General features: G+C 46.8%; 1 protein-coding gene across 1 annotated transcript; it reads right to left on the bottom strand.

The window, feature by feature from the left end:
• Positions 1-8,192: 8,192 nt before the first annotated feature.
• On the bottom strand, positions 8,193-9,272 carry NEUROD1 (neuronal differentiation 1). Its single transcript, XM_065638007.1, has one exon. It carries the CDS (start codon positions 9,270-9,272, stop codon positions 8,193-8,195), a length of 1,080 nt encoding a protein of 359 aa, XP_065494079.1.
• Positions 9,273-20,178: the final 10,906 nt, after the last annotated feature.

Genomic DNA, 20,178 nt, shown 5'->3' with positions numbered 1-20,178 from the left:
GAAGTTATAATAGCCCTTTCATACTAAAAAGGTCAAGTCTTTCGCAGATTGTGTCTGTGGCTTAGCCTTAAGATAAATCACATGTTGACGTTCATCCTACAGAACAGTATTATCATAAACCTAGGTGGAGGTATCACAATTATACATATCCTTCATAACAACTGAGGAACACAGGGACTCAGAATCCGATATAAACTCATGCAACATCAGATTCTGTATCAAGTGGGCCAATGCAGAAAGTTTACCCAGAAGGTGGCATAGTCATCCCTCACCCTCAAAGCTTAAATGCAGAGGAAGACACTTGTTTGCTTCCAGTCTGTAAACTGTTTGGAGGTATGACAGCTTCACTCACATGTGCTGTAAGATTCACTGATGACAATCACATTAACTCCAAGTTATAAGGTGCTCCTGAGCCTGTTAGGGCTTCACTTGAAGGAACGCAAGAAGAGCTTTTTCAGTTGAGTTGTATAATGTCCTGGTGGCTTATTAGTGCATGAAAAGGACATTTGTAAATGAGCAGTTTAGTGATTTTATCTTTAGTGGTTGTAATAAGACAAATATGCAACATCTCTCTGAGAAATAAAGCAACAAATTATAAAAATTGCCTTTTGCACACTGATACAAACCACATTTCAGAGTGCATGTCAAAATACCCACGGCTCTTATTGTGATGCTTGTCTCTTTAGAAGAGAAATGCTTTTACAGGTAAGGAAATCTGATTGTCTGCAATTAAACCAGCCAAGAGTCCATGAGATGATATATGATTTCACGACTATTAAGCTGCCTTCTGTAATACTAATTGTTGCATAAGAACCTGTACCAAGCTCCTAGTTATGTAGCTGAGGAGACATGTTTAACATACATTCTTAAAATAACTGTGGTACAGCTTTTTGATACTTATTTCCATCTATTTCTTTGTCACATTTAAAGTATACTCTGAATGTTTGTTGAATACACAACCTATAAGTGCTTTTCAATTTGCATCAAGCCATTGATACAGCTTTCACTGAAATGCAGACCTCACCAATTTGCCTTTCTGAATCATAACATGACCACATAACATTTTTGCTTGCTTAAAGTTGTGTCAATAGGCTTATTCTGACTTCAATTGTGTCAATATTTTTTGGCCCTTAGATCTTCTTTATTGGCATATAAATATCTTGACTGCAGAATAATCAGATAAAATAAAGCGTAAATAATTGAAATTGTGTAAAATGTGAAAGTTTTATGCAAAATACATTTTTTGCCTAAAGATAACTGAGTGACAAGGCAGGAATAACTGCAAGCCAAACAAACTTGCCATACCAATTTATCATTCTGGTACAACACTAGAACCAATTAAACTTGTGTCTGTTATTTGGCATCAGTGATCTTTAATGTGTTTGCATTGATGTCATTCAAAAGGCAAGCTAAATCATTAACTAGAAGATAAAGCACAACATGAAACTGGATAGAGTTGAATCAATTTTGAGGCAGTACGCCCTTTCTAATCCCCTGCAGTCATTTCTGTTTGTTTCTGAGACCATTTGTTAGCCTAACCCATCTATGTGTATTATATATTGTCACCAGATAATTTCCTATAAGGTACAGGAAAGGATAAGCTGAGCATTGTCTTAGAACCATAAAATAATTCAGTACCATGAGTGGAAGACTATTACAGTTCCTAAGAGACTTGTAATACCTTTCAGCTGATGTCATTAAAACTTAAGACTCTCTTATTGATGTTACTTGAAAGGTGTATTAAATCAATTACTGTTAAGATACTAAAATGTAGTAGATGAAAATAGTAAAAGAACTGTGCATAGTAACAAAAACCACAGGAGGAGCAAATATACAAGTCTGTTCACAAATCCTCAGTCCCCACAATCCTTTGTAAGTCTAAGCTAGACACTTTTTCTTGGGGGGGCGGGGAAAAGAAAAATCTAAGCAAGTCTACTTTAATAGACTTTTAAAAAAATATTACAGCTTTCAGATTTGTACATTGAGTTCAGAAAAAAAAAACAAGGAATAGTCTAGCAATATCATTTTATCAATTTTCCAGACTATTTCTGGAACTCTCACACATAGAACTTCCTTTGTCCTTTCTTGTAGGAAGGATTGTGTGTATTGATCATCCCATGGAGTGTATGGTGTGATGTTGCCATACTAGAGAAAGAAAAAGAGAGACACAAGACAACAAGTAAATGTGTAGCAGGAACTGTATAGTAGGCAAACAGTATAGAGCAACAGTATAGAGCATACATATAATGAATGGCCTTGTTTTCTTCTACATCTTTGATCATAGCCAGAATTTGGAAGTGGAACATATAGGTACTTGTGATTCCAGAATGATCAACAGACATCATACCTGAGCAAGGTAGTCCAGGGGAGAGCGCTAGGATCCCCCAATAATCCAAATCATCATGTAAGCTTACAGTGATGAGCAGGGCTTAGGCCAGAACAGGATGCCCGTTTGCAGACCTAGATTATCAAGACTCATAGCCAGATCATGGCTACAGCCAAACTGGAGACCAGCATCCCACAGCCTCTCTAAAAGAAGAACTGATGGCCCTGGCTGAGCTTAAATAGAGCTCCAGGCCCTTGGGTGGGGTGGGTGGGGGGGCTGCAGGTGGAGCTGGTCATGGTTTTTAAGGCTTGGTAGTGGCCCCAGGGCCCAAGCAGCCAGACACACAAAAGAATTGTCAAAGAGCAGTAAGTGCAGGATCTTCTACAGCAGGAGTGGAGCAGAGAGTGACCACAAGTTAGGCAGATCACTATGTACCTAACCAAGGCAAGCAGACCTGTCTGCAGCCAAGGGTCCCCCTAGCTAGACAAACCAGTTGCAATGAGGTAGGTCAAACATCAAGCTGAAAAGCAGAGTCAGTAGGTTAGGCTTGGTGACAGGAACCAGTGCCAGTCCAGCAGCCACCAGAAAAGTCTGTACTCTCAAGGCAGGTGCAAGGCCAAGCAAGGATATCAAGTCTGTGATGAGGGTCATGATATGGCTGGGTACGGGCATAGCTGCAGTATCATGAAAGCAGATACCAGGGTGAGAATCTCTTGTTAACCACAGCTCTTGAGTGAAGGAGGGGACATCCCCTCTTGTGGGTTTTTTGTTGTTGTTTGGTTTGGTTTGTTTGTTGGGTTTTTTTTAGAGAGAGAAAGAGGAGCAGTTAAGGAAAAGAAAGTCTGAACTCGTGGAGATGGATAAATTCTGCGAAGAATAGAACAAGAATGAGTGAGATTATTATGCAGGAATAAGAAGCGGCTAAACCAGTTTCAAGTTGAAGTCATTCCTATGAGCACCAGGAGCTGAAACTGATCTTATTCAAAATCAAGGAAAATGTGATAATGGGATGGAATATGCAATGAGAATATGTTGACAAAAATATATTTTATTTTTTCTTTGCATTAAGGTTGATATGCTATCTTTTTAAGATAATTAAGTTTTACTCTGAATTTATTTTCTACTCTTATTTCACCAAAATGTTGCCAGATAGTGTAAATCTTAGTTGCTTCTATTTTATTTCAGCAAAATGCAGTTAACTATATGCTGCAGACCACTACAAGCTAGGAAAGTGAAAGCCAGGACTGATATTCTATGTCTTACATATCCTGTAGGCAACCTAAATACTTAAGAGAATGCTTTGAGAGCATTGTCAGTTTTAATTTTGTATTGCATAGCTTCTGACAGTTTGTTAAATACATATATGAATTATTTAAAAAACACTTATGTACATATTTAAAGAACAGTCTATTTGTAGATCTTCAGCTCACTGTTTCAACACATTCCTGTACTATGTTTTTTAAGACTTTTTGTAATATAGGATTTTCGGCTAAGAAAATAGTGTAGACCATTTATAATTTCTGAAATAATTACTATACAACCCATCTTGGTCAATAAAAACAAAGACCAATTTTGGCATATTTTCCTTGATACAGCACCAGGCAGAACTCCAGGTTTTCATTTCTGTGAGTTCTTCCTCAATAGAAATGAGTGAGAACTGAGTGGGTTTTGTTTGCTTTTTTTTTTCCTTTTTCTTCTCTTTAGATTCTATATGTATACAAACAAGAGAACAGGAATTTAACTCTGTAATTTCTAAAACTATGTCACAAGATTGTTCTTTGTAGAGAAGTACTATGGTCATTGTTGGTTTTTTGTTTGTTTGTTTTTTAAAAAAGGACATTCATTATATTTTCAATATGTCAAAAGTTATGTTAAAGTCATGGTGAATCCAGTTTTGATCCGTTACAATACTGAAGTAAGCCAGAATTTTTACTATTAGAGATGACAGAAAAAGGTCTGTTTTATTTGCTCTCAAGTCTTAGTTTAGAATTATTTCTAGTAATTCCTGTTACCTCTGGGATTGTATGTTGGTTTTTAATGTTAGTTTATTAAAATTCTGGAACATTATCTTCTGGAGGAAGAGACTTTCTGTTTTCTGGTGAATTCAGGAATTTTGATTCTCCTTGAACCTACTTCCCTTCACTTGGGAAGGCCTCCTGGAGGCACTGGGCCAAAGGCTGATGCTGTTTAGGCACATTTTTCTATTTGTGCTAGGTAAAACCTGAGGCTTCAGCCTTTCAGACACATTGTGGATGTGATCTGGAGTTCCAACATTTCAGACCCCTCTGTCATAGCTGTGACCTCAGCTGTAGCACAGGCAACGATGAGTCCACAACCTCTGGACCCTCTTCTGTTGCTTCAGAAAACCAAGACGGGAAAAGCTGCCAGTCGTGACTGTTACCTGTGTGTGGTTCCTGGAGAGGTTTCACTGAGGTCTTCTCAGGCACGCACCAGTATGGCATAAAGAAGGAGGGAAATGCCACTGGTCCCAACAAGCCATAAAAATAGAGTCCCAGGCCTTTGCTGGCTGACTCAGTGTGTGTGTGTGTGACTCAGCCCCAGAGTCTCTTCGGCATGTGGAAATTAGATAATCCCACCATAGCCTTAGTTAATTAGCGGTACGTTCACAGCAGAGGAGCAGTATGAGTAATTCTTTCCTTTGAAAGAGACCTTGATAGACCTTTCTGTGGAAGTTATGAGCAGAGATTAAGATTTTTCTTGATATTAACAGTAAGAGAAAATAAATATCATGAAGGCATCAGAAGCAGCAGCAAAGGGAAAAAAATCTCAAATATATTATAAGGGTGGCAAGAGGAAAAAAAAGCAAACCCTAAACTAATTGAAATAACAAAACTCAGAAGTGATTTGTGAAATGGAGTTTCTAGTTACTAAAATGCCTAATTCATTTGCCTTATTTGGATGCTCATAACATTAAAATATTATTTTCTCTAAAGTATCACAATAGCAAACGTTCAGATAGCCTAGGTAGATCACTTAAGTAAATTGCATTGGCTAGAGGAGTTGAATTTTGTTATTAACCATGGAAAAAGAAAAGGTAATTGAAAAGGTTTCTTGTGGTTTGGAAATGCCTTCCAAATATTCATTAAACATTTAAGCAACTAAATTTGCAGAATATGTTCCTGACATTGGCACTGGTTCTGTGGTATTTCTCTCATCAGATGGAAGTACTGTGTGTTATGCAGAGTGCATTCATGCATAAACAATATCATTTTCATAAATTAAAACCTCCCCTGCAGAAGGAACATCTGTGCCTGCCTTTGAATAAAAGATGGTGGCATGTGAGTTGCCCCTTGACTAACTAGAAGAATCCTTATATTTAAGAAGGTGTGTAACCAAAAGGCGAGCAAGCCTAGGTCAGCTTTTTCAATTTTATCTGAAAATTGTCATTCATTTCCCCACCTCAGGTTACCTAGGTTATAGTTAGCTGTATTGCCACTGACAGGGAAAGGTTAATCGGGTGCTTGAAAAGTTGCCTCTTGCTTTCTTCAGATTCTGCCACAGTTTTGGAGCGCGGAGCTGCGAGCTCAGCTAAAACGCGGCGAGATGCTGCAAAATGCATCAGCCGGCATCGCAATTAATTTTCAGCCTCTTTTTAGCACAAAAGACTGGCAGAACGGGTGCTGCACCACCAACACGGGTTTGCAACGCTTACGCGTTGGATTTCCGTAGCTATAAACACCTTTAAAATAGACGTCAAGAGCTTGATTTCTCTTGGGGAAAAAAAAAATAAAAATGCCGTCGTCCACAGGAGATCTTGTTCACTTTCTGCTGGGTTTAAGTGAAATATTTCTGAAATACCTCTGCGTTGTGACAGGTTTCAGATAAGGTATTTCAGGGAGCCCCGTAAAACTGTTTCTGCGGGTCGGAGGCAAAGACCTGTTGATAATTGTTCCTGGTCATTAGGGGAATTGCTCTCCCGCAGGTTGTCTCCGGGTTTAAACCCCAGAATTACCACACACGTTTCGCGTCTGGAAGGGGGTACAGCGAATCGACAGCGCTGGATCCTGGGCTGGTTTGCAGGAGAAGGAGCACCTGCTGCCGGCGAGGCCGGGGCCGAAACGGCATTTGCCCGGTGTGCCTCTCGGTGCGGGGAGCCCCGCCGGTACGGCGGCTCGAGGCGGACTGGGGGTCCCTCCACCGCTCCCGCCGTGGCCTGAGAGGGGGGACCCGCGGGTGGGCGGCAGCTGCTGGGCTGGGCTGGGCTGAGCCGAGCCTGCCCGGCCGCGGGCGGGAGCGGGCGCTCGGCACAGCCCAGCCCGGCAGCCGCAGGTCCCAGGCGAACCGCGTTTCTGCCCGTTTCCCTAATTCAACAAATCAGCATTGCAAATGGCCAGTTCCGCTGTAAACAAACCAACAAAATCCGCAACCCCCCTCCTTTTCCCGGAACCCCTCAAGTAAAGAATTCGTGTCCTTTTTTTAAAGTCCAATTTTATTCTACAAATAATAAATGTTGCACCTTTCATGAGCTATCCGAATAAAACAATAATCCCATAGGAATTACATACACTAAGAAAAAAAAATAATAATCACATTTAAGGAGAAATGCAACATTCGACCAAATGTTCAATACTATGTCGTTGCCAAAGAATGGATGTTTTTCTAAAATCCCAGTGTGCATTACACCATAATATACAGGATTACAAACAAAATTACAGTACAGATTGATTCCAGTTGAACCAGCGTTACATTTCAAACAGCACTTATTCTGGACTGCATTGTACATGCAAGAGCTATTGTTCTAATTACGGATTAAATGGTCTGAATTTGTTTCAAGCTACCGTACTAATCGACTACAATAGGTATATAGCCTGACTTTAACAACCTGATTAGTTTTAGGTTCCGATTTATAAGATAAGCATATGACAACCACGGATTGTGTGAATATGTATAAAAATCATGCATTTATATCGCCTGGAAACATTAACATTTTCAAGTTCTCTTAAAAAAAAAAAAACCAAAACCAAACACGGAATGCCGAAGGGTTCAAAGACTAAAAAGAAACAGTGCAAATTGTATGTGATAGTCAAGCAGCTTTCGATTTAAAAAGGGTGTTGGCATTTGCTTATAATCTTTATATACAAGTTTGTGCAAGTAATGTGTTGAATTGATATGTTTTAATAGAAAATAAGTCTCTCGTTCTTATATCTTCTCAAGACCTAGGGGATCTGGTTCTTGTTGTAGGGGAGAAAGGAGAAAAAGAAAAGAAAACAACAAGAAAATAAGAAAGAAAAAAAATACTTTCATGGGAAAGAAATTGCCCGGATTGTGCATTTTTTTTTCTTCTTTAACTATTTGAAAGGAAAGAAGTGCTAAGGCAACATAACTTCTCTAAGCACTTTTCTGCTGGTTTAAATTAGTTAAATTATTTTGTATAAATTAGATATAATTCTACCTTTCCAATATGTATAAAAATTGATGAAGCTGCATGATTTAAAATAGGAAATTCACGTTATAAAAAGTCATTAAAAATTCTGTACAAAATCACAACAAAATAATTCAGCATGGGAAAGGTAACAAGTAGTAAAACGTTGGTTGAAAAATATAGATCTCATATATATTTTGTAATTGGCCCATCGCTAGTTTAAAAATTGCATAGATCCTAATTATTGCTTGTGATTTTGTTATCCCGATCAGGTAATTGACGCGATCCCAATGCCCCTACCCCGAATTTACAGCGTCGCTCCGAGGAGCAGAAGCAAGACAGAAGGTGAGCGGGGCCGCGGGGGCCCCCGAAGGCAGCGGCGGGCCCCGCCGGGCTGCCCCTGTAAACAAGGCGCTGGCCGCCGGCGGGCGGCGGGGCTCGGCTCTGCCCCTCTCCTCTCGGCCCCTCCCGCGGGCGGAGGGCTCAGTCGTGGAAGATGGCGTTGAGCTGGGCGCTCAGGACCCGCTCGTGGTGGGGGTGGCCCTCGTAGGGCGCCAGGCCGTCGACCGGGATCTCGCAGCGGGAGGCGGCGGCCGGGAAGATGGCGGCGTGGGCGGGCGCGGCGGCCAGCGCGGCGGCGGCGGCGGGGTAGTGCATGGTGAAGGCGTAGCTCTTGTCGAAGTCGGCGGCCGGCTCGTGCTTGAAGGAGAAGTTGCCGTTGACGCTGAGGGGCGGGCTGAGCGGCCCGTCGAAGGCGGGGCTGGCGCCCTCGGCCAGGCCGCTCTCGAAGAAGGGCTCGAGCGCGGCGCCGTAGGCGTGCGGCGGCTTGAGGTGGAAGAGGTGGGAGCTGTCCATGGTGCCGTAGGGCGGGCTGGGCAGCCCGGGGGACTGGTAGGGGTAGGGGTGGGCCGGGAAGGGGGCGCCCGCCGCCGCCACGTGGGGCGGCACCTCCTGGCTCTGCTCGGGAAGGAAAGTCCGTGGGTTGAGCTGCAGGCAGCCGGCCACCAGGTTGGTGGTGGGCTGCGACAGGCCCTTGCAGAGGGTCTGCACGAAGGAGACCAGGTCGGGGCTCTTGCCCGAGCGCAGGATCTCGGAGAGCGCCCAGATGTAGTTCTTGGCCAGGCGCAGGGTCTCGATCTTGGAGAGCTTCTGCGTCTTGGAGTAGCAGGGCACCACCTTCCGCAGGTTGTCCAGGGCCGCGTTCAGGCCGTGCATGCGGTTGCGTTCCCGGGCGTTGGCCTTCATGCGCCGCAGCTTGAACCGCTCCATGCGCGCCTTGGTCATCTTCTTCTTCTTGGGGCCCCGCCTCTTGGGCTTCTGGTCGTCGTCCTCCTCCTCCTCCTCTTCTTCCTCCTCTTCGTCCAAGTCGTCCTCCTCGTCCTCCTCCTCGCCGTTCCGCAGCGAGTCCTCCTCGGCCTCGGCGTGCAGACCCTCCAGGTCCTCCTCCTTCTTGTCCACCTCGTGGTCCTCGTCCTGGGAGCTGAGGCACTCGTCCGTCCAGCTCGGGGGCCCCTGGGGCTGGGGCTCACCCATCAGCCCGCTCTCGCTGTACGACTTGGTCATGGTGAGCGCCTGCGTCGCGGAGGAGACAGAAAAAAGAGCGGGATCAGCACCCGGACCAGCGGCCGCGGCCCCGCGCAGGAACCCGCGGGGAGAAGCCGCCCGCGCTCCCCTCCCACGGGAAGCCCCGGCTTCCCCACGGTGCCAGCGCAAACTTTTAATTGTCTCCGCGGTCCTGCCTTATAATCAAATTGACATATGTTCAAATGCCATTATGTAACTCGCCGATATTAACGGGGAATATAAGCAGATTACGTGTGCGGGAGACAGCCCGAGCGGCACGACGCAAGCAGACCAAGCGGGTTTTTTTTAAAAAAACCCGACATGTGTAGAATTGCGGAGCGAGAAAGATGGGGAGGGGGACGGATGGCCACCCGTGACGCCTGTCCCTGCCGCTCCTCCTTGCCGCCGCCTTGCGCGGAGCTCCCCCACTCCTTCGATAGGCACTGGGCACCTGCTCCCCCGACCGACGCTGCTCATCCCCTCCTGGCGAGGCTTCCTCGCTCCCGCCTCCGCCCCCAGGATTGTTGCTGGGTGCCCGCGGCGAGATGGCGAGTGGAGGCGCTCCGCGGCCCCCGCCCGCGGTAACAGGTGCGGGACCGGTCGCGGCTTTCCGTGTCCGTCATCCCCGTCGCCGCAGACGGGCATCGTCCCCCCGCTTCCCGCGGGGGCCTTTCGTGATGTGTTGAGACCGTCCCCCGGTCGCGCCGGGCACAGCGGGGAGGAACAATGCCGCCCGCCCGCTGGGGCGCAGCCTGCGGGGTGCCGCGGCGGAGACGGAGCTGGAAGTTAGGAGGTGCATAGGTGGAAGCACATGTACATATATAATGTGTATAGACGTACTCACACATATTCATATGTGTGCATAGGCGCATATGTACATTTATGTACATATACGTATACACACACATATATGCGTGTACGTGTATGGATGGATACAGGTGTGCGCACACAGCGGTAAGAGCGACCGCCGTTCCCACGACCGCAACCGACAACACACACCGAAGCTGGTCCGGCAGAGGCAGGTCCCTCCCGCCCCGACCCCGCAAACTCCTCTCCCACCCCGGCAGCCGCCGCCAACAACCCCTCTCCCGCGGGGGGCGGGAGGAACCCGGTTTCCCGTTACCTCCGTTGCTCAGCCTGTCCTGCGCGGTGACGGTCTCATAACCCCGGCGCAGCTCTCCGTCCGAGGGCACCGCGTGTTTTTTTTTCCCGAGGTTGCGCAGCGCCGGGCTCCCCCGTTATATAGCGGGGCCGCGGATGCTCGGCGGGGGGCCGGCACCGGGACCTGTGCACGGCGGCGCTCGCCACCGCCCAGCGCGCCTGCGCCCCGCCCCGCGCCCCGCCCCGCCCCGCGGCACGCGCCATATGGCCGCCCACGTCAGGCGCGGCCGTGTCCCTCCTTTCCACGTGACGCCCCTTATTTGTATGCGGCCGCGCGCCCGCCCGTTGGGCCGCCACGCCTTTTGTGGCCCGTCGGGCGCCGCCATCTGTCACCGGGCGGCCCCCTCCGGGCGGCGGCGGAGCGGAGCCACCGCTCGTCTCTGCTCCTTTCCGCACCTCTCCGCGCCCGCCCCGCCGCCGCCCTGGGAGGCCGCCTGCCCCGATCCGCGGAGCCGCATTGTTCCCATTGTTCAGAGATGCGGCCTCCGCGGGCCCCGCCGCCCCTCCTTTGCAGCTCCTAACGGGCTCCTCTGGCCCCCGGAGCTTCCCTGTCCCCGGCCTTCCCGTTCCCTCGCCGCCACAGATAAAACGTCCCCTTCGTGGCTTTCCCCGGTGCTGGGGTAAACGGCGTCCCGGAGCCGCTGTGCCCCTCGCTGCGTCCTGCCGTCTGGAGCAAATGCTGTTTCGCTTTCCCCGGGTTTTTGATGGAAATACCGGCGGTTACGTGGAGTTTGAAAGAAAGATGCTGAGCGATGGCTTTAAAGTCTTTAAACGCCTCGGCGGACTTTGCAAACACCGCCAAATTTTAGAGATGCGCTTGCTTTAACGAGGGAGATACCCCCTTGCATGATAACATGGGGAACTTTGCTACCGGCATGCGTTATCCGGAGATTTAATCAATACAAGAAAAAAAAATCATTTATTTTCGCCTCATGCAGCTTTAAATGTGAAACCTTTAATTCCGCCCTGCGGAGACCGATTCGAAAGATATTTTTCCAGGGCGGGTTATTTTTAAAATGTTTCTCTCCTGTTCGTGACCTACATAGCCCTGGGGCTGGCGGGGCGACAGGAGGGGACTCCAGGGGATGTTTGCCTTCTCGGTAATCAAATACGAAGGACAACCGGCTGCGTTTTTGTTATTTTCAAGCTGGCCGGTTCTCCGTGCGAAGCGAGGGGCGGCAGCGCGGCGTGTGCCGCCGGGCGGGATGAGCGGGGCTGGAGCGGGTCGCCGGCGGCTGCGGCCCTTCCCTGGGGCACGACCAGTAGGGCAGCGTCGGTGCCGGCCCACCTACCGGCAGCCCTTGCCCGCGGCGAGCGCCTTCTGTGCCCGCAGAGGTGCCCCCGGGGAAGGGGCCGGTAGGATGTCGGTGTCCCGGGAGGCTGGGCAGGGCGTCCCGCCGGGCCGGCCGCCCCTTCGGGAGCGCGACTCCGATAACGGGGCGCTGCTGGGGCTGCCGCGCTGCTGAAGCGAAGACGTTTTGGAACCGGTGAGGTTCGAACAGGTTTTGAGGGCGCGGGAGAGGGCTGGGGCTGGGCCAGCCCTGTCTCGGCTGCTTGAAAAATGTCATCCGTGTTTGAATGGGACTGACTTGGGAATACACCCGGGAGTGCGGGGCGCTGGGGAAACAACCGGCAAAAACACCCGGAGGAGGGCCCTGGCTGAGAGCTCGATCCCGGGGAGCGGTGAGAGATTTGGGATGCTCGTGTGCCTCTGCGTGTGTTCAGTACTGTCAGCTTCCTCCAGAACAAAATAGTCAACAAATTGCCGGTAACCAGAAAAGTAGATAGACAAATAAACCGGCAGGCAGTCGGACAGAGGGGTTTGAAGCCCGGCGCGAGGAGCTCGTTCCGCCCCAGGCGGCGCTGGGCGAGGGGACACGCGAGGCCGTGGAGGAGCCGGCCCGGTAGGTACGGGGCACTCTGCGGTGCGGCCCGTCGTGGCCGAGGACGGGCGCTGCTCTCCAGGGCTCTCTGCCGCGCCGGCTTCATCCTTCCCGCTCCTCTCGCTGCTCCGGCACCACTTCTCCGACGGGATCTCACAGTGAGACGGCTCCGGCTTCCCCCTTGGACCGTTCCCTGGCTCCGCGGCTCCGGTTTCCCACCTTCCCTGCCTCTCCTCCCAGCCCCTTGATTTTATCGCTCCGAGCATCGTTGTTTTTGTTGGTTTTTTTTTTCCTCCCTGACCCATAGACTCCTCCTTCTCCATCTGGCTTCTAATTCGGCTTCTGCTTATTTTCCCTCCCGAATCCGCTCTTCTTTTTCTCTTTTTATTTCTCTCTCTTTTTTTTTTTCATTTTCTTTTTCCCTCTCCGCCCTGTCCCCCTCTCTCTCCTTTCTCCCCCCCCCCGCGGCGCGGCACGCGAACCGCACGCGTCCCAACAATTTGCGGCCCGGCCCGGCCGCCCCCCGCCCCCGGCTCCCGCCTCATCTGCTGCCTCCCGGTCCTGGCAGGAGGGGAAGCCCGGGGGCTGCTGGGGCCCAGAGCGGCGAGCGGTGGAGAGGAGAGCGAGTCGCCGCCGGGGCTGAGCCCTGGCCCAGCCGGGCAGGAGGAGGGTTCGTTAGGGCGCGGGTGGGGGGAGCAGCGCTGTGGAAATGCCTTACAGTTGTCCGGACCGAGAAATCCGCTCCTGAGGAAATCTCTTGGGTTTGCGGCATTATCTTAATTAAGATAATTGATTCATATTGCACCTGCGAGAGTGCGGAAAAAGGATGCCTCCCCAAATAGCTTAAAGCTATTGGAGAGAGGAAGCCGCGCTGATAATTTAGCGAGTGATTTACTGCCCGGGCAGCCCAGGCTGTTGGGGCTCTCTCCTTTCGCTGTCACGTTTTCCGCTCCCTCCCTCTCCAGTGGGGCACCCACACAGAACCCGAGGGTTATCCTAAAAAAAAAAAAAAAAAAAAAGAGAGAAAGTGTCCCTAGCGGCTTCCCCGCCCCCCCGCTCCGCTCAGCACGGCCCCTCCATCCCACCGCACGGCGGGGCCACTGCCGGCGCGGGCAGCCGGGCAGGGCTCGGGAAGGTCCCGCTTGGGTTTGCCGGCCCGGGCCCATCGCGGGGGTGCCCCGCTCGCCCCTCTCGCAGCGCTGCGGCGAGAGGGGCCAGGAGGAGCGGACACCCACACCGCCCGCTGCCCGGACGGCTCTGGCTGCCTCGGCTGAGAAATCACCGGCGAGAAGAACGCTTTAAAATAGCGCCCTGGTAACGGTTTGGGGCCGGGATGCGTCTGTATCGCACAAACTACTCTCTAGGATACGTGTACAGCTGGAGTCGAAATTGGTACCAATGATTAAGGTGCCGTTTTTACTCTTTTTCCCCTTAAGACTCAGTGTATTAATTGTATTGAGCCTTTCCTCGTTAGATAAATACTGTTGTTGTTTTAATTCTATAAATGTAAACTTCTATTTAGTTAATGGAAAATACATCATCATCAAGGTTTAATTATCAGCTTTTTAAATGACTCTTTTAGTCAAGTGCACACAATTATGAAATCACAATAGATTTAAAATATAATTCAAATTGATTAAAAAAAATCAGACAAGTACGCACCATTAAAGCAAATGTCTAAATTATATTGGTAGGCCAGCTACTGCCTGAGCTAGAGTTTAAATAACATCAGCAGTCTTTGCTATCGGTGTCAAACCACCTCTGTTATTAGGAAAAAGGATTCTTATCAGACGGGATTTAGATGCTCTTATAACTGCAAAATCTAATTATTTTTGATCCAGGCATTTACCCCCAGAGTCCCACCTTGTTTAAATAAAGTGTTTTCTTTCCTCTTGAACAAATGCATTTCCATTTGAATTAAATATTGATAATTCGACCTTTTAGTTCCTTTAACTAATCAAAAGGAAAAAAAAATCCAAATGTGGATCCTAGTGCCTTGCCCTAGTGAGTCTTTCCGCTTGAATAGACACTGAGATTAAATGAGTCAAACTTCCTCTTTCATTGCACTCTCTTTGCACTAATTGCTTATGCAAAAATGCAGATTTGTATTAATTAGTAACTCCACTGATTAGTTCGGTGGTATTTTCACGTAATAAATCATGCTGCAGACACGATTTTTGGCACGTCCCCAGTAGTGGCTCAGGATGCAATAAGTTTTCCATATTAAATAAAATCTTAGACTAAATCTACCTTTTCGTTGCAGGTACACTGTGTACCACCTGCTGTACGCACCTGCTACGGGAAATTACCTTCTGTCCCTGGCAAGCCTCTTTCCTTTCCTTGATAATGCACTCCTCTTCACAGGGCGTAGGCTTTAAAATGGGAAGCATAAATCACAGAATGAAAGGAGGAGAGAAATCTGATGTTATTTTTAATCCTTTCAAATAAATAATGATCATTTTTAAGGGGATAAAACCTATGTGAGATACATCAGCAATAGATTTTTTAAATTTTCTTTCCTATGCCCAGTCACATGATCTCCTTTACAGCACCATTCGCTGCATGCCCAAATTATCGTGAATAAAACAAGTTTGGGGGTTTTTTTTGTTTGGTTGGTTGATTGCTTGTTTTGGGTTTTTTTTGTTTTTTTAACATTTCTTTCTCCTTCCTTGAGATGCAGAGACTAAAGTCTTACAAGTGTGACACTTGGTAACTGGAGTTCATATCTCAGTCAGATAGAAGGGCCTCCACAGCAACAGGACTCCACAGTATCCATAGTGCTATCTGCATAGTGCAGAAAACACCCCCACTTGCTCGTGTAATTAAACCACTATAAAAATCTCTCCAGAGCACACACAGACTACATGTCCAGTAGCTTAGATCTATGTATGAAAAAGCTTTCCCAATTCTTTCATAAACCACTCCAGATAATACCTTTCTATCTGTTTCTCGTGGGCAGAGTGGTCTATACTTCACACCTTTTTCTCAAGCAAGTCAGCACGATATACCAGTATGTATGTACCACAACAAATGATGTCAACTAGTGCGGTACTTGGCAAAAAAAAAGAAGAAGAGGCTCCAGTGGAACAGAAAAGTCGATGACACTGGTATCATTTCCTCATAGGTGACTCTTTGGGGGGCAGATCCTGAAAAATCTTTGCCTCGGTCCTGCCAAGATTCTCTCTCAGGGAAGCAGGACCGCTGCCACTGACATACGTGCAGGATCCGGCCTTTGGCCCTCACGCTGAGCAGTGCAATGGGGTGGAAGAGCAGCAAACACAGGTGCCAGCAGATTATCCAAAGCTTTGCTGAGATTAAAATCTTGTCTCAATATGAGTTATTGCATATTCTCTAAATAGAAATCTCCTTAGTGGAGGCTTTAAAAGGTCTGATTTTGTTTTCCTCTGAGATAGCATAATGGTTGAACCCCAGGCTATGCACGTAATAGCTTATGTATTCGTTCCCTATGGCCATGCAATCTGAATATTTTGCAGTTCCTAGCAAAGATACTGGTTCTGTTAGTGTTTCTTTCTTGAAGAGAGAAAGCAAAAGTCACAACACTCTTACAGGGTTATGCAAAAAATGATCCTGATTAATTTCAGAATATGGTTACTTGTTTCAGCAGTATCCTGAGAACAAAAAGAAGGAAGGTTAAATCAATGATCCACAGGGATGGAAAAAGAGATTCAAATAATCATTAAATCTTATTACATAATGCGGCTTTGTTTTTACCTCTCGGAGTGAGTTCACACCTGGATCTGTGCTTTAAGTGCTCCACGGTGAGCCGGGCATGATGGAGAATCATTTTCCCATCACAGTACAGTGTAACCTCTACAGCTGTAGAACAAAACTGGTCAACTGAAACTCTTACTAAGAATTTTAAGTGTATATGGGGATATTATTCACTATATACAGCACCACATTTTGAGTGCTTGCCTTCCTCTGCCATTCCTGTCATCACTCCCAGTTTACCACTGTGATTGCCACTGGTGTTTCACAACAGTGTAGGAAATGCCCAAGCGCATGTGTCATCACATGTGACTGCTTTTCAGAGATGCTCCTGGGATGTTAACTATCCCAGCTACAAGTATGCTTTCCCCTGCACTCCACAGACGTATGATGTAGTCTTTCTCTGTGTCTCAATGTGGTGTCTCAACCTCTTACCCACAAAGGACAGGACGAGCATCAGATAGCACACTTTGTTTGCCGCCTTTGACTCCAGAGGCACACTTAAGAGGTGCCATCTTGTTAACCAAAAAGCATCTTTGTTCTGCTCTCAGTTCCTGCAGAGAGTGCAATTTGCTCCAATCTTAACATCCACCTAAATGAGTTGTGGACATATGAAAGCCCTAGGACTGAGACTACACAGAACATAGACCTAAGTAGCCTGCAGTCACACTTCAAGAACTCTCAAAGGCAAGTGTCCATTAGGATCAAAAATATGGAATACAAAATATTTAAAATTCTTGTGCAAAATTAACCTTCTGTGATGGCCATTGACTTTAAGTAATTGTGGGACAAGAGTGGACAAACTAGAAAAAAACAGTAGATGAGGAATGATCTACACACTGTAGCCTGCCAGTTGCCCTTTCAAGGAAAGCTGGCCTTAGTGGAGTTATGGCATGTGCAGTGACACAAAAACTTACGATGTTCTGGCTGGAGTCATCTGGCAGGGAGAGGTCCTGAAAGCAGAGCTTTAGCTCAAGGCTCTAGCAGAGACAATTTCTGAGGTGCTGGGGGTGAGGCTGTGTGCTGTGATGCGCAAACACTTATGTGTCCAGGTAGAGCTTTTGTACTCATCTGTGGTGACTCTTGCCCAGGAAAACATTTCTCTTTGTTAGGCATCTTCTGAGCACAGAGAAAAGTACATCCTGAAAACCTGTAGCTCTCTCATCTTGCTCAGTCCTTCTGTCAGACTTTTTTTCTCACTGCTGAACCTTTGCTTGGTTTATATGGATTCCCAAAAGAGGAGGAACATGCTGGTAAATCACTGTTTCCTCCACAGCTGAGCTCCAGTTATGTGCCACTATGATAAGATAAATAATTACTCATTTTGTGCCTCTTCACACTTGTAAGAGGATAAGAGCATCTAGCCCTTTGTTAGTCTATTGTCAGTTTGCTAGAGCACCCACTTGTTTATGTTCACTTATACAAGAACACATAAATAACCCTTCTCTCCACTGTTTTGCAGAGCATGGTCACTGCTGAAAGTCAGTGTTAAACCTACCCTCGTGACGGGAGTGGAGGATTCTCATCTGATCACTCTTCAGGTGGCCTGCAGAGCTGTATTTCACAACATGAAATATAAAGCAGCTGAAAGCAGATCTATGATTTTTGCATTTCTGTACATTTATCCTGGTACGTCTTGCTGTATTTGGCAGAATCTTTTTGGCAACACAGAAAACCTCAAAACCAACAGCAGGGCAATGGAGAATGAGACCTAGCATCTTTTAAAATTGACTGGAAGCAGAAATATAGAGCATACCATTAAGATATATTTTTTAAAGATCTATTTCAAACTATCATCTGTAGTTCTGTATCCATGTCATCTCTAGGTAGATATGTGTTCTGCAAAGCTATCAGTAAGTAGACTATGTATTCCTTCTGAAATGAATTTAAAGAGTTAAGTTGTCCATGTTGATTTTGATTTAGAGGGAGAAATCTCCTTTAAAAAAATAATCCCTCCAGAATTCAAAAGCCACTGTCAGCCTTCTTTTTTTTTTTTTAAACTACACATTCAAGATTCACAATAGAAGCAACCTTTGAAAAATTTGTATTTCTATAATAAATTATTATTGAAAGGATAAACCATAGATATAATTATAGACCCTTGGCAATTTCAGTTGGTGTCAGGCGTATAATCAAGTTCAAAGGTAATTTATGGTTCATTTGTTCTACTATATATCCACAAGAAGTTATAAGTTTCTTGGATCACCTTGATTTCAAATTATGTGTTGAAATTTTGGGGCAGCTCATTCAACAGCTGATGTGAGCAAATGGATGTGAGAGCTGTGACCGGGAAGCAGCAGTGCTGCCAAGCAGGTCTGGCTGTCCCTTGGCAGCATTGCTGTATTCCCACCCTTTGACTGAGGGCTTCATTCTGAGAAAATGAGCCTGAATGTGACGATGCAGGTGCGTACCTTATGTCAGGCATGTGAGGGATCACAGTAAGAACTAGTGTGATTACCTGCGCATCTTCTAGCTCACACGTCTACAAGACAGAAGCAGGGCATTATCTCATGAAGCTTTTGAAATAGATAAACACTTCAGTTTTGCTGCCTTTTCATGTGCAGTCAGACAAATGTAACAGCTTGCTGCTGCTCAAGCCAGGAGGGCTCATCCCTTCTGCCTCCTTTTCTATGTCTCTCTTTCCTTTGCCCTGGTTGGCGTAGTCTGCTCCATCTCCTGAACCAGATCTGCTGCCTGTGACTCCGTTTAGAAAACCCCTTGTTACTGAACAGGTGACATTGGGTCATGGACAAACACCTTCACAAGTGCAGGGTGAGGGGCAGGAATGCACAGCCAGGAGCAGAATGAAGATGGGGAAGAGAGGAAAAGGGAATGGGGTAGGACACCCTCGCTCTTTCTGCTGCAATGAAGTGCTGCATTGAGCCATCATTTCTGGAGGAACTGCATCATTTTCCTCTCCTTGCTAAACCACCCAGGATGGACCTGTTGAAAACATGATTAGCAGGCTAGATGAACCTTTGGTCTGGTCCAATATGGGGACATCATGTTATTATGTTTACATTATTCTGTCCTTCTCCTTGTTTTTACTATTGTAGGAATCAGCCAGCAGCAGAAGGGAATTCCTGCCTGTCCCCGTTCAGATCCCTGAACAACTGATCCCTGAGATGTCTTCAGTGAGGCTAAAGTCTCCCTGGATAGCTGGCACCCATGTCATCCTACCCACCGTACTGTCCATCTGCAATATGCTTCCTTCTTGCTCCAAGTTCACCCTCATGTGTTACCTGCAGTAGTTCAGTCTGAAGAACAGACAGCACAAGGCTGCTTAGAGCTACATTTTTGGTATGAAGAGATGGCAGCTTTCATTCATTTGGGCAACAGCATTGTTTTAGTCAGAAACCAAACTAACAGACTCCATGGGGAAGAAAATATCCAGCGAGATACTGACGTTCCGCCACACCAAGTTGGAGGGGGTTCTGTAAAAGGATTCACTAAGCATTATTTGGGAAGAAACATGCAAGAGTCAATATCATACTAAGAGAAGGTGGCGTTCAGGATCCATCGCTAGCAACGCAGGACTTCTTGCACCTCTGCAGCTAACTCCTCCTTCCAAGCTGCAGCCAGTATGATCAATATACAATCACTTTCAACCAGCAGAGGCTGTTTCTAACAACCTTACTGCTGGCATTTATTTGATTATAAAATTTAGTATTTTCTATGAATCCTTTCAATAAACAGAAGGAACCCTCTTTTTCTTTAAATCCCTGGAATTGTTAAATAAACCCTACATTAAACACAATGAACTTCAGCCAGCCTTTTTTGTTTTGTATTGTTTCTGGTTGACTTCAAGAGAACACATCTTCATTTCTTTGCATTAAGATGGAAATAGGACATAATATTCTCGACTATGATGTGAGGTTGTTTACAGGGAACTGGAAATAAGTCTTCAATGAAATATAGGTATTAGAATGTGAGATGAAATGAGAAAAATAGATTTGATCAAATGTTTTGCTTCATACTGGCAATAGAAAAGAAATGGGGCACCTGTGCAGAAGTTCACTTTGGCATATTACTGCTGTGGTGGAGAGATGAATGGCAATGAGGACAGTGCTGTGCAGATGAGTGGGAGGAGTGGAGGAGGCAATAAAACAAGGTAACTTAAAGCCATTTCTGTG

Source organism: Caloenas nicobarica, chromosome 6, assembly GCF_036013445.1.
Source record: "Caloenas nicobarica isolate bCalNic1 chromosome 6, bCalNic1.hap1, whole genome shotgun sequence".
NCBI lineage: Eukaryota > Metazoa > Chordata > Aves > Columbiformes > Columbidae > Caloenas > Caloenas nicobarica.
This window is presented reverse-complemented; position numbering and strand designations above follow the sequence as displayed.